At 50.3% G+C, this 15,353-nt stretch overlaps 1 protein-coding gene across 1 annotated transcript in view; it reads right to left on the bottom strand.

The window, feature by feature from the left end:
• Positions 1-11,339: 11,339 nt before the first annotated feature.
• Positions 11,340-15,353, bottom strand: part of LOC144950353 (guanylate-binding protein 2-like) — a 30,169-nt gene continuing 26,155 nt past the window's right edge. Inside the window, exons 6-7 of the mRNA XM_078880469.1 lie at positions 14,776-15,056; positions 11,340-11,567 (exon numbers count right to left, since the gene is read on the bottom strand). Coding sequence (XP_078736595.1) covers positions 11,340-11,567; positions 14,776-15,056 — 509 coding nt within the window. The remainder of the gene's footprint in view (positions 11,568-14,775; positions 15,057-15,353) is intronic.

The following is a 15,353-nucleotide window of genomic DNA, read 5'->3' as shown; positions in this document are numbered from 1 at the left end:
CCAGATTCATATTCTTGACTGATGAAATTGCCAGTAGAAACCAGCTGCCATCGAGATTTTACGCAAAGTAATGAAGACGTTGGATTTTCTTCAAAAGTGTGTAATGCGGGCGTAAGCGACCTTCCGGATGTGACGTCACGGGGGGTGGAGTCATGTGACGTGGGGGGAAGGTTCGGGTCCTTAAGCGGGTAAACCGGAAGGGGAAGGCAGTCGGGGTGTGAGCGGAAAAGAGTGAGGCCACGCGGGCGGGTGTGGAGAGGGGGGGGCGCCGACGGCCATCGGGAGCCAACCCCGAAGATAAGAGGAAGCTGCGGAGTGGTGTGCAGCTGCAGAGGAGACAGCCAGAAGGGCTGCGTGTTAGAGGCAGCGGTGTGGCTGCCAGGAGGAGCTGCGGAGAGAGAGAGAGCAAGAGGCTGTCAGAGCTGCGGAGGGAGAGGAGTTGCAGCGAGTACAGCCAAGGGGGGCTGTGTGAGAGAAACAGCAGCGGAGCTGCTGTTGTGGATCGGGCCGACATTGGAGTCAGCACCGTGGAGAAGCTACAGAGTAAAGACAGCCGTGTGGGTGTACAGCACGAACCGAATAAAGGACACTGAGCCAGACATCGTGGTCCAGTCGTTTATTACAAGTGTATGAAAGGCAACATTTTCCAGCATTTCGATTTAAAGCTTTCGTGACTGCAGGGATTCATCTTCTTGGTTTTTTCGGTAAAGTCACGTAGAAGGGAAGTAATAAAATAATAAAAATAAAACATAATAAAATGAAACAATTCTCACGACGTTTCGGCCACAACGCAAGCAGCCGTCCTCAGGTGAAGAATGAGACAATCCAAGCTAGGAGCTTACAATTATAAGCTGGGTTGGGGGTGGGAGAAGAGCGCCTTAACAAAAAGAATGTGCATATCAAGAGGAATTTAGCATATACATGGGAAATGCGCAGGGGGCGGGGGGGTTTCAAAGTCATACCATGCCCACGCACTATGCAGGATCAAGAGCACCAAGGGGGGGTGCAGGGATTAGCATTAACAAAGGAAAGGAATGCCAATGATATGTAGCTGCAGTTACTAAACAACACCGTAGAAAACTAAAGTATAAACTACATACAAAAAACTAAAATATAAACTGCATAGCACCATCAGTATACTTACTATACTCTACAATAAGCTGAGTTACTAACAGCAAGTAATACATTACAATTCTACGTCGTAAAAGTTATATAATATGCTTCCATCTAAACTTTATTCTCTTACATCAACCGAGCATATACCGTACTATATACTGCCATAGATAAACCCAACATTAAATTATATACTGTATTGCAATAAACCACATTTCAACATAACACTATGTATTATTCTACCTACCCTAATGTGTATCAAAATGGTTTATTACGTCCTTCCAATGATTGCTAAGCCAGAATCCATCTTCTCGATTAAAATTGTCTCTGTGTTTGTATATGTGGATCGCCTCATGAACGAATCTCTCATGATAGCCAGGTGGCTTGCAGAGAACCTCTGTCTTGGAGAAGTCAATGTCATGTGAGCCCACTGAGTTGTAACAGTGATCTGCCACGGCTGAGGTGTTTGTCCTACCGTGTTTCAGGTCAGCTTTATGTTCACGGATGCGGTCCGTGACATGTCGTTTGGTTTGTCCAATGTAACTGCTACCACAGATCCAGGTCCGATTCAACACAGTACATAAAATCCGTGATCTGGTACCGTCTGTAAAAGATGTGGTTCCAGACATACAGCACCCTGGTGTCTACAAACTAAGTTGCCTCTGTGGATTCTGGCTTAGCAATCATTGGAAGGACGTAATAAACCATTTTGATACACATTAGGGTAGGTAGAATAATACATAGTGTTATGTTGAAATGTGGTTTATTGCAATACAGTATATAATTTAATGTTGGGTTTATCTATGGCAGTATATAGTACGGTATATGCTCGGTTGATGTAAGAGAATAAAGTTTAGATGGAAGCATATTATATAACTTTTACGACGTAGAATTGTAATGTATTACTTGCTGTTAGTAACTCAGCTTATTGTAGAGTATAGTAAGTATACTGATGGTGCTATGCAGTTTATATTTTAGTTTTTTGTATGTAGTTTATACTTTAGTTTTCTACGGTGTTGTTTAGTAACTGCAGCTACATATCATTGGCATTCCTTTCCTTTGTTAATGCTAATCCCTGCACCCCCCCTTGGTGCTCTTGATCCTGCATAGTGCGTGGGCATGGTATGACTTTGAAGCCCCCCCGCCCCCTGCGCATTTCCCATGTATATGCTAAATTCCTCTTGATATGCACATTCTTTTTGTTAAGGCGCTCTTCTCCCACCCCAAACCCAGCTTATATGTAAGCTCCTAGCTTGGATTGTCTCATTCTTCACCTGAGGACGGCTGCTTGCGTTGTGGCCGAAACGTCGTGAGAATTGTTTCATTTTATTATGTTTTATTTTTATTATTTTATTACTTCCCTTCTACATGACTTTACCGAAAAAACCAAGAAGATTTTCCAGCATGTTCATCAGGTTATATCTCTTAACTCGATACAGTTCATCGCGTTAATACGGCACTGCTTATTTCCATAACCGTGAGATTATGTAGTCTCTGTCCGATGAAATTATCTCAATGCACAAAATGTATGACCATAGGAAATCCCGTTTTCATTACAGTTTAGTGAAATGCCTGGTTGGTCATGAAGATTCTGCATGATCAATCACTTATATAAAGAGTATCAAAGTGTTGTGGTGCAAAGACGACTTGGAGGCAGATCTTCTTTAGGGGCTCACACCAGGGGTTTATTAGGGGCTTACGCCAAGGGTTTATTAGGGGCTTACACCAATAACGGGCTCAGGGATAATATACTTGTCCCCAGTGGTAGGGGTCCGAGGCTACCAAGCACAACCAGCTTCCCAGGCTCTTCCCTCTGCGCCGGCCGAGGGATCATCCAACATCGGCCGACCGGGTAAAGCAGCCACTCCTATTGCTAGTGAAGTATTGGAAAATGACGGCAGGAAACTCCTTGACGGGAACACACTTCTTTTATTAAATCTTGACTTGTAACAATACAACGCGTGGCCTCTCTTCTTCACAATGCGCTTCTCTTGACTCTGGATTCTGTGCTGCCGGCTCTCTGTGCCTCGTGTAGACTCCGCGCCTCGGCTACACTCCTCTCTCGCCTCGTGTAGACTCTGCGCCTCTGCTACACTCTCCACTCGCCTCGTGTAGACTTTGCATCTCTCTCTCTGGCTACACCGTATGCATACTCGGCTCGTGTAGACCTTCCTCTCTCGCTGGCTACACCGTATGCATACTCGGCTCGTGTAGACCGTTCTCTCTCGCTGGCTACACACTATACATTACTCAGCTCGTGTAGACCGTTCTCTCTCGCTGGCTACACACTATACATTACTCAGCTCGTGTAGACCGTTCTCTCTCGCTGGCTACACACTATACATTACTCAGCTCGTGTAGACCGTTCTCTCTCGCTGGCTACACACTATACATTACTCAGCTCGTGTAGACCGTTCTCTCTCGCTGGCTACACACTTATACCTTACTCTCCTCTACTCTCCATTACTCTCCTCTCCTCTCCATTACTCTCCTCTCCGGGCTCTATCTCTGCACCTTCGTCTTCATTCTTAGATGGTTCCACTTCTCCCCTGCTCCTCTGTGCATCACCTTATATACCCCTTCTTCCCGGGAGACGGAGCGGATGCGGACCTCAACGTCGGCACCGCTCCTCAGTTACCCAATCCCCACACGCTATCCCTACGATCCGGTTCCGCTCAGCGCGTGTTTCCACTCCCCGACCAATCACACCGCGCTGCTACCCGATCACTCCCTCTGGGCGCGTCACCGGCACACAGCCAATCAGCAGCACTACCCCCACCCGCGCACTGACGCCTGCTCCTCCCCGTCAGCGCGCGTCACCACACACACACCCGTACATACGCGCTGGCACACGACATATACACCCAGCGCGTATCACCACTACATCACCCCCTCCCACATAGCTCGCAGCCGGCCCGGCTGCTAACAACAACCAACCGCGACGATAAAACGACAACCAACAAAAAAAAACCCCGTAACCCCCCGAGTGTGCCCCGTAACATAACACAACAACAACAACAACAAGAATAACTATGTACAGATTGACAATGAACCCGAAAAGTCAACAATAACACGATACGAGCAAATTCGAAACGAACGCGCCCCACGTCCCTGCGACTACACGCAGTGACGAGGCGCTCCAACTGCCCCGACTCCTCACGAGGCAGGTCATGCAAAGTAGCACGACCTGGCGCGAGTCCGTCTGGCTGGTCCATCGTATGGGGCGGGACACTGACGACCGTCCGGCGGTTCCGGCTGCTCCAGACGGCGCGGAACGGGCCTGAAAGGGCCGGCCCCGCCGCGGAGATCCGGCCGCCGGTGATCGGCAGCTGTCAGTTCCGAGACACCTGGGAGCAGATCAGGCGAAAATACGTGTGGATCAGGCAGAGACATTTCCCCCTCTGGGTCGCCGGTCACGTCACACGCCCGGCCATCACGACACAAGGGGAGGCCATATGGAGGCGAGAACGGTTTCAGTCGGGAGGGGTGAACGTACCACCGGCGCTTTCCCCACTTTATCTGAACGCACTGGGGCCGTGCAACGCGCACGACCTCCACGGGTCCCCTCCACGGTCTCAACAATTTAGGCGACGTAGCCAAGGGTGCCTGAGGGCAATGCAGCCAGGCCCTGTCACCTGATTTCCATTCGTGCATGGACACCTTCCGTGCCCGCAACCGTTCATTAGCAATTTGGCGAGCCCGCGAATTAAGCCGCGCGGCCTCCCTCGCCTCTGTCAGCTTGTGAATATTAAACTTAATATGTTCTGCCAAATTAGAATTAGTTCGTGGAGCGGACAGGCCAAGTTGCGTTTCTATTGGCGGGTCAGCTTCCCGACCGTACATCAAATAGAATGGGGAAAACCCCGTAGCTGCATGGGGGGCCATTCTATACGCGGCAAGGACTCCCGGGACCTGCAGGTCCCAATCTACATGTGCCTCGCACACCTGCTGGCACAGCATGGAAGTCAAGGTTTTGTGGAGTCTCTCCACCATCCCGTCAGTCTGCGGGTGGTACGGGGAGGTACGCACCTTCTTGGTACCCAACAGATCGCACACCTCTTGCAACAATTTACTCGAAAATTTTTTACCTTGGTCGGTCAGCAGGCGTTCGGGAGCCCCCTTGTCCAGGACATAGCCCTGGACGAAGGCATCCGTCACAGCCGCTGCCGACTGGTTAGCGAGAGGCCACGCCATAGGCCATCGGGTAAAGTATTCGACCCCCACTAACAAATATTTATTCCCTCTCGGCGTGACTGGGAAGGGCCCCAAAATATCGAGTGCAACGAGCTCGTTGGTACGCGAGACCTGAATAGATTGCAGCGGTGGATTAGCTGCCACGGCCGGTGGTTTACGCCTGGCGCACTCAACGCACCCCTTCAGAATATGCACCACATCACTTCCCATTCCCGGCCAGTAATAGTCACGCTGAAGCAGGGCAAGCGTCTTGTTAACTCCCAAGTGCAAGAGGCGTTCGTGTGCCGCCAAGACAACCCTCCCCCTCACAGCGGAAGGCACCACGAGTGCGTTCCGCCGGGACAAACTGTCCCATTTCAATAACACGCCCCGCTCAAGTACATAGGAGCCGGTACGCTCCTGGTCCCCCTCGGGACCCCCAACCTTGCGGCGCAATGCTAGCAGCGAGCTGTCCGCCATCTGGAGGCGGCCCCATTCGCTGAGCGACAGCGAGAGCAGCGAGTCCCGACCCTGAGAGGCAGTGGAATCATCCCCGATCGGTGCGCCCGCTGTCGCAGCCAGTGCCCCCATCTCCCCCGCAAGCGTCGGTTTACAGCGCGCCGATCCCGACAAACACGCGCATTCATCACAAGGCAACAACCGCGACAAGCAATCGGCATTCGTGTGTCGCAACCCCTTACGGTACGTAGTCGTAAACTGATAGTCCTGGAGGACTTCCAACCAACGCGACAACTGGCCCGAGGGCTGGGCGACCCTCAATGAATACTGTAGCGCCGCGTGGTCCGTTCTGACTGTAAAGTGACGACCATAAAGATATGGCCTAAACTGCTGCACAAAAAAAACAATGGCAAGCAGCTCGCGACGGGTGACACAGTAGCGCTGCTCCGCCGGAGACAACACCCTACTACCGTAGGCGACAACTCTTTCGACACCCCCAACGACTTGGGATAGCACCCCCCCAATGCCCGTGTTGCTAGCATCCGTGTCCAGCAAAAAGGGACTGGCAAAATCGGGATAACACAAGGGTGGGGCACCCACCAAGGCGTCCCGGAGGGAGCGAAACGCGGCCTCCTCCTCCGGTCCCCATTTGAACTTCACTCCCTTCGCCGTTAGAGCGTGCAAGGGTTTTGCAATAGTGGCGAAGTGCTCAACGAACCGCCGATAATAAGAAGCAAACCCGATGAAACTACGCACGTCGGAAACGGACGTAGGTGTCGGCCACGAACCGACACAATCCGTCTTCGCGGGATCGGTGGAGATCCCCGAAGAATCGACAATGTGACCCAAGTATCTAACGGACCTACGAAGGAGGTGACATTTGGCCGGTTTAAATTTCAACTTAGCCGATCGCATTCGCAAGAACACCCCTCTCAATCGCCGGAGGTGTTCCTCAAACGTTTTACTGAAAACAATGACATCGTCCATATAAATCAAGCATGTATCCCACTGCAAGCCCGACAAAACCAGCTCCATAAGTCGCTGAAACGTCGCTGGAGAGGAGTGAAGTCCCATGGGTAACCGGTTAAACTGGAACAGCCCCCCTGGAGTCCGAAATGCTGTCTTAGGTTTCGACTCTTCGTCGAGCGGCAACTGCCAAAACCCCGCTAACAAATCAAGAGTCGAAAAATATCGCGCACCAGACAATGCATCGAGGGACTCATCCATCCTGGGGAGCGGATACGCGTCAGCCACAGAGATCTTATTCAGGCGACGGAAATCAACGCAGAATCGCAGGGACCCGTCCTGCTTCTTAACCAGCACAATAGGCGCTCCCCACGGGCTAGAGGAGGGCGAAATAATATCGGCTTCTAGCATATCGTTAACAGCCGACTGAACATGTTCCTTCTCCACGGGACTCAGTCGGAAGGGATTTAGCCTGACCGGCGCCGCATCGCCCGTTTCAATGTGATGGTGCAACAAATCCGTGCACCCAATGTCATACTTATGTTTACTGAATACATCAGAGAATTCAATGAGCAACTCGCGCAGCGCACCCAACTGCGCCGCCGACAAATCGTCCGAGGCGGCACATAACGAATGGACCCACTCAAGGTCTTCCCTTGGCTCAACGTTCCGCGCGGGGCTCGAGCCCACCTGCGCAACCAACCCATCATCCCCAGGGACCTGCGCCGCGTGAGCCAGCACGGTGCCCTGCGGAATGACAGCTGGTCGCGACCCCGCGTTCAAAACCATCACAAACGGATCCCTGTCAGCCCGCACCAAAGTGTGAGCCACCGATAAATCAAGACCCCCGACAGCCTTGTTAGAAGGACCCAAAAGCATACTCTGTCCCGAAGCCTCCCTCACCCATGGTTTCCGCAACCGGAGGGGAATCAACATCTGTGAACCCGGGGGCACTTGCACTGTCTGCGTCGCCACCGCTTGTATCGTAGCGCACGCCGTCCGAATGTCAGTAGGGCCCGTCAAAAATGAAATCCGGCGACCCGATGGCAGTTCAATGCATCGTTGATCGATAAGAATTTTAATGGGCATTTTAGCCAAAAAGTCAGTGCCCAAAAGACACGGAACTGCCAAAGAAGACGAAACGAAAACGGGTCCCGACAATTTGATATCTCCAATGCAAATGGACGCCCTAACCTGACCGATAATGCCCAACGATCCCCCATTAGCGGCGTAAAATGGCACATCCACTGGAAGCAGCGGACGACATTGGACCGGAAGAATATTATAAATGAGGTCCGATATAATAGTTGCCGATGCCCCCGTGTCCACTAACACCCTAATCTCAACCCCATCAATAGATCCCGTAACAACGGACGAACCCGCCGAAGCAGCCACAATTCTATGCCCCAATTCCGCCCATTCAATGTCTCCCTGGTCCCGGCCGAACCCCCCTCGCCGAACCGAATCCCCGAACCTTAACCGGCCCTCCTCCGCCGCAACGCGGCGTCCCATGTGTGCCGAATAAACAGGCCAAGCGTGTGAGGTGCCGCGACTTGCCGGGGATTGTAGAGATGACTTGGGCTCTCGGTCGTCGTCCAGCCGAGCTCCCATGGCGCGCTGCCGCGGAGCGCGGCACCCGGACGCCACGTGGCCCCGGAGGCCGCAGTTATAGCACGTGACGAGGGTCGGAGTAGATCTTGGTTGCTCCGACTTTCGGCCCGATCGCAGAGGCGACCGGGCCCCCAGCCTCCAGTCCCCTGGTCGTCCCGTGGCGAACGCCTCCTCTCGTGGGCTGACGACTTGGGGTTCGGCGACCACCAAACCCGGGGCTGCGACGACAGCAGCGTTGCAACCGACGCCTTGCTTCCGTTGCAGGGCCTCGTGCGCTTGAATACTCGTGGCGACTCTCAAAGAAGAAATATCAATCTCGTCAGCTGTGTTTATAGGGACCCCCAGGTCCTGCGCCAACTTGAGCAGCTGCTCCAAAACCATCGCGTCTTGGCCCTCCTCGTCCATCCGAGGGAACGCAGCATCAGCAAGAGCCAGCAACGCCGTGCGATAGGCCAGCGCGGTCTCCGTGGCCGCCTTCCGTCTTGCGTAGAACTGATGGCGGCACGTAGAGGGAGGCCCGTAGACCCTGGCCAACAAGCCCAGCGCATCCTTCAGCGTGGAGCGGTCCGACTTCCGTGCAGCCCTGAAGGCCGCGAGCGCATCGTCGTCCAGCATGGCGGGCAATGCCCGCAGCGCCGTAGCATCGGACCACGCTGACATCTCTTGATGCGCCAAAAACCTTCGCTGAAATTGGCCCCAGTCTCCGCCTTCCGCCTTGAAGGCTGACAACGTGGGCAGGCGCTGCTGAAAAATGAAGTCATCCGCCTCGTGGTTCCTCTCCGCCTGTCCGTCGGTGTCTAAGATGGCGGCTCCAGCAGCAGACGTAAGATGGCGGACCCCCTCGCGCGCTGATGACGTCGATGCGCGCGCTTGGGAACCCACCACCACGTGGCGCTCGCCGTTCCCGCCAAAAGTAGGCCCAGGCGCAATGGCGGGAATCCCCCATTCGTTTTGGCGGGAAACTGCGGGGCGACCTTGTAAAATGTCCCCCACCGTCCCCGCTCCTCCCGACGAGCTGATCTCCGCCAAGATGGACGCGGCGGCGAGCAGCAGCTCCGCCAGTCGGGAGTGCGCCTCACGAAGCCCGGCGTCTGTCCCCGGTCGCTCGGCCGGCGCCGTCGACGGACCCTGCAGCGTGGGCAAGTCCTCTTCCTCACCCCCCGCCACCAGCGGCCCCGAGTCGTCCAGGTCTTCCTCGCGGTCAATCCCGTGGGTCCTACGGGTCTTCCTCGTCTCCATACTTGGAAGCCCGTTTCACTTCTGACGCCAGATGAAGTATTGGAAAATGACGGCAGGAAACTCCTTGACGGGAACACACTTCTTTTATTAAATCTTGACTTGTAACAATACAACGCGTGGCCTCTCTTCTTCACAATGCGCTTCTCTTGACTCTGGATTCTGTGCTGCCGGCTCTCTGTGCCTCGTGTAGACTCCGCGCCTCGGCTACACTCCTCTCTCGCCTCGTGTAGACTCTGCGCCTCTGCTACACTCTCCACTCGCCTCGTGTAGACTTTGCATCTCTCTCTCTGGCTACACCGTATGCATACTCGGCTCGTGTAGACCTTCCTCTCTCGCTGGCTACACCGTATGCATACTCGGCTCGTGTAGACCGTTCTCTCTCGCTGGCTACACACTATACATTACTCAGCTCGTGTAGACCGTTCTCTCTCGCTGGCTACACACTATACATTACTCAGCTCGTGTAGACCGTTCTCTCTCGCTGGCTACACACTATACATTACTCAGCTCGTGTAGACCGTTCTCTCTCGCTGGCTACACACTATACATTACTCAGCTCGTGTAGACCGTTCTCTCTCGCTGGCTACACACTTATACCTTACTCTCCTCTACTCTCCATTACTCTCCTCTCCTCTCCATTACTCTCCTCTCCGGGCTCTATCTCTGCACCTTCGTCTTCATTCTTAGATGGTTCCACTTCTCCCCTGCTCCTCTGTGCATCACCTTATATACCCCTTCTTCCCGGGAGACGGAGCGGATGCGGACCTCAACGTCGGCACCGCTCCTCAGTTACCCAATCCCCACGCGCTATCCCTACGATCCGGTTCCGCTCAGCGCGTGTTTCCACTCCCCGACCAATCACACCGCGCTGCTACCCGATCACTCCCTCTGGGCGCGTCACCGGCACACAGCCAATCAGCAGCACTACCCCCACCCGCGCACTGACGCCTGCTCCTCCCCGTCAGCGCGCGTCACCACACACACACCCGTACATACGCGCTGGCACACGACATATACACCCAGCGCGTATCACCACTACACTAGTGCTGGTTCCCTTCTAGGCTCCGTCAGCCCTTCCCCAGGATCTAACTTCCACCCTTCACTGCGACGACCCCGCTCACGTCACGGGCTCCAGCTTAAGTACCCCCGGGAGACATGACGCTGTCGTCCCGCCCCCTATGCATGACGTCACTTCCCGTGACGTCATCACACCGGAAGGGCCGCATGACGTAATGTCCCTGACTACTCCTCTACATTACCCCCCCCGCCTCGTGAAAAAAAAATCAGCCGACCCAGCTGTAACAATTACGAAAGCGGAGCCCGGTAACCCGGATAGGAAGACAACAACATGAAAGAGCGCATGTGACACGTGTGTGAAGGTGGGACCGGCTGCTAGAACAGAAACCCAACATTAGGGCAGCATGGTACAAGACAAAGTTTGGAGGCCGCCATTACAATGGACTCCCTCGCTCAGAGTGAGATGGGCATCTCACAATCCAGCCAATGGGAGGCGCCGTACCTTGCTGCGAACTCTCGGGTTCGTGGATGAAACACGCGGGCTCAATGGTTGTGGTGTGACATCAGGCAACCACAATGCACTTAGCATCCAAACCCACCACTCTATAAGAGCCAACGTCTATCGCGCTCTGCCCACTGAATGCACCCCTTGATTGTAAGTCCACTGTTCTCACCATTACACCGTGGCAGGTCTTGTTCTCAAAACATGTATTTAAAATGACTTGATTGACAATGGGGGTGGAAATGCAACAGGTGAGGCTTTAAAAGGGATTTACCGCCATGCCCAGTCCTGGGGTGCTGTTGTAGTTTTCTTGGAGATTCTCCATCAAGGCCTGGTACTCCTGGAAGCCTCCTGGCCGATAGAATTCACGCTGCTGCACCTTCACTTTAATGGGCTGGTACAGCTGCAGAAGGCGTTCCTTACACTTGCATTGTGACGCCTCTGCATTTTTCATAATCAGCCCCTTGTAAACTTCAGTGATTTCTTTCTAAAATTAAATTAGAGCAGAGATATTCAGATATTGAAAATAAATTGTGTAACGTGGCATCCATATCTAAATTTGTCGTATGTTGTGTACGGACTATGCTGTCGTTATTCCTAGAAAGTACATTTAGAGCAAAACCCAGATTCTCTAAACTAAGACAAAGTTATTATTTACAACTACTAAACTATTTTTTATTTACCAAGTAAGGCCCACTTAGCTATATAGCTCTTTTACAGAAGGAACAACAAAATCAATGACATCAGCAGCAGATGTGCAATATCAGGCATTGTTAATTGCATTTTGAGTAATCAAGTATTCAATATATTTTAAATTATGAATGCGTCAGCTGTTCATTTCAGCTCTACAGTAATACTATATGCTCAGCAGCGATATTGAGCTTAAGATTAAGGGTGATTAATTTGGCCAAACATCCCAATATTGAACCACAGAGCTCAAGAAATTGTTGGCACCAGCTCGAGGTTGCCCTACTGCTTGCCTGTGGTTTCCAATGCCTCCAAATGTATTCTCTTTCTCTCAGAGTGAACGAAAACCGTGCGCATTACACATTATTTATGATCATTATTATACTTCTATTTAAAGCTTTCGTGACTGCAGGGATTCATTTTCTTGGTTCTTTCTGTAAAGTCACGTAGAAGGGAAGTAATAAAATAATAAAAATAAAACATAATAAAATAATTCTCACGACGTTTCGGCCACAACACAAACAGCCATCCTCAGGTGAAACAAGGTCTGTCGAGGCGACAGCGTCTGAATGAAACAGCACACGTGCTTGAAGCATATATATAAGCTGGGTTGGAAAGGGGGGGGGAAAGGGCACCTTGACAAAAGAATTTGCATATCAAGAGGAATTTAGCATATTTATGGGAAATGCAGGTATGTGATTAGTACTACTTATGTCCGTGCATTATGCAGGATTAGCAGCATCCAAGGGAGGGGATATGGGAAATGCAGGTATGTGATTAGTACTACTTATGCCCGTGCATTATGCAGGATTAGCAGCATCACAGGGAGGGGATAGGGGTAGCATTAATAAAGGGAAGAAGTGTTAATAGTATGTAGCTGCAGTAACTAAAACCACCACGTAAACAACCAAAATATAAACTACATAGTATCATCATTATACTAAATATACTCTACAATAAGCTGAGTTACTAACAGTAAGTAATACATTACAATTCTACGTCGTAAAAAATATAATATGTTTCCATCTAAACTTTATTCTCTTACATCACACGAGTCTACACCGTACTATATACTGCCATAGACAAACCCAACATTAAATTATATACTGTATTGCTATAAACCACCCTATACCTTATCCATTGTAATATTACACTATGTATTATTCTACCCACCCTAATGTATATCACACTGCTGTATATTCACTATACAATTACGATACTATATATTACTTTGTACATTGTATTAAGCATATACATTTGTATACTATTTGTTATTATACATTGTACCGTTGACCGTCGTGTGAAAGATACTAAGAGGAAGAAACAAAATATGTCAATGCAGCGGAGCAAAGAATCCATTCCCTGCGGAGAATACAATGCCAGTGAGTGGATCGCGGTCTGAAAGTCACCGTAAACGTGAACACAATCAGTTAAGATCCGAAATGGTTTATTATGTCCTTCCAATGATTGCTAAGCCAGAATCCATCTTCTCGGTTGAAATTGTCTCTGTGCTTGTATATGTGGATCGCCTCATGAACATTCGTTCATGAGGCGATCCACATATACAAGGTTCCAGACATACAGTACCCTGGCGTCTACAAACTAAGTTGCCTCTGTGGTAGCAGTTACATTGGAGAAACCAAACGACATGTCTCGGACCGCATCCATGAACATAAAGCAGACTTGAAACACGGTAGGACAAACACCTCAGCCGTGGCAGATCACTGTTACAATTCAGTGGGCTCACATGATATTGACTTCTCCAAGACAGAGGTTCTCTGCAAGCCATCTGGCTACCATGAGAGATTCGTTCATGAGGCGATCCACATATACAAACACAGAGACAATTTCAACCGAGAAGATGGATTCTGGCTTAGCAATCATTGGAAGGACGCAATAAACCATTTCGGATCTTAACTGATTGTGTTCGCGTTTACGGTGACTTTCAGACCGCGTTCCACTCACTGGCATTGTATTCTTCGCAGGGAATGGATTCTTTGCTCCGCTGCATTGACATATTTTGTTTCTTCCTCTTAGTATCTTTCACACGACGGTCAACGGTACAATGTATAATAACAAATAGTATACAAATGTATATGCTTAATACAATGTACAAAGTAATATATAGTATCGTAATTGTATAGTGAATATACAGCAGTGTGATATACATTAGGGTGGGTAGAATAATACATAGTGTAATATTACAATGTATAAGGTATAGGGTGGTTTATAGCAATACAGTATATAATTTAATGTTGGGTTTGTCTATGGCAGTATATAGTACGGTGTAGACTCGTGTGATGTAAGAGAATAAAGCTTAGATGGAAACATTATTTTTTTACGACGTAGAATTGTAATGTATTACTTACTGTTAGTAACTCAGCTTATTGTAGAGTATATTTAGTATAATAATGATAATATGTAGTTTATACTTTAGTTGTTTACGTGGTGGTTTTAGTTACTGCAGCTACATACTATTAACACTTCTTCCCTTTGTTAATGCTACCCCTCTCCCCTCCCTGTGATGCTGCTAATCCTGCATAATGCACGGGCATAAGTAGTACTAATCACATACCTGCCTGCATTTCCCATATCCCCTCCCTTGGATGCTGCTAATCCTGCATAATGCACGGACATAAGTAGTACTAATCACATACCTGCATTTCCCATAAATATGCAAAATTCCTCTTGATATGCAAATTCTTTTGTCAAGGCGCCCTTTCCCCCCCCCCTTCCAACACAGCTTATATATATGCTCCAAGCACTTGTGCTGTTTCATTCAGACGCTGTCGCCTCGACAGACCTGGTTTCACCTGAGGACGGCTGCTTGCGTTGTGGCCGAAACGTCGTGAGAATTATTGTATTATGTTTTATTTTTATTATTTTATTACTTCCCTTCTACGTGACTTTACCGAAAGAACCAAAAAGACATTATTATACTTTTAGAAAACAGAAAGAAAGATGACGAACAGAGATAAAAAAGAACTTGTGCTGAAACTCAAACTGACCATGAGCTCCTTCTCGTGAGCGTGGTCCTTGTCGAGCACAGAGCGGCCGTGGAACAGCGCAACGGCCGCCTCCACGCCCTCCTGGTGCCGCGCATTGAGCTCCAGCGTGGGAAGAGAGAGACGCTCCGCGACCGGGCCCATCGCCTCCCGGTAGAGTGCTAGCGCCGCCTCCTTGGCCTGCCGGTTCGCCAGCGTCACCACCTGCACGAGGGCGCTCTCCATGCAGGGCAATGCGTGCGCCCGCTGAGCTGACGCATACTGCTCCACCAGTTCAATGAAAGCTTAAACGACAAAGAAAAAGTGAAATATTTTCAGGAGCCGGTTGGTGGTTCGTGAAGACGCATGAAGCTGTGTTGCATTTTAATAGACAAACGTTATTGAGATAACACAAGTGCGTGCGGCAAAACGTCAGAATGGAGAAATGAAAGCATGAAAAAAAGTGGAACGTAAATGGAGAAAGCATTAGCCAGCTCAGATTTGCTGATGACACAGTTATTTTCACAAGCAGTAAAAATAAATGACAAAAGATGATTGGCGAACTCCACGAACAACGCTACAAGACAGATGCGACTGGAGCG

Source organism: Lampetra fluviatilis, chromosome 57 (assembly GCF_964198595.1).
Source record: "Lampetra fluviatilis chromosome 57, kcLamFluv1.1, whole genome shotgun sequence".
Taxonomy (NCBI): Eukaryota; Metazoa; Chordata; class Hyperoartia; order Petromyzontiformes; family Petromyzontidae; genus Lampetra; species Lampetra fluviatilis.
The sequence above is the reverse complement of the archived record's forward strand: the minus strand, read 5'-3'. Positions and strand labels throughout refer to the sequence as shown.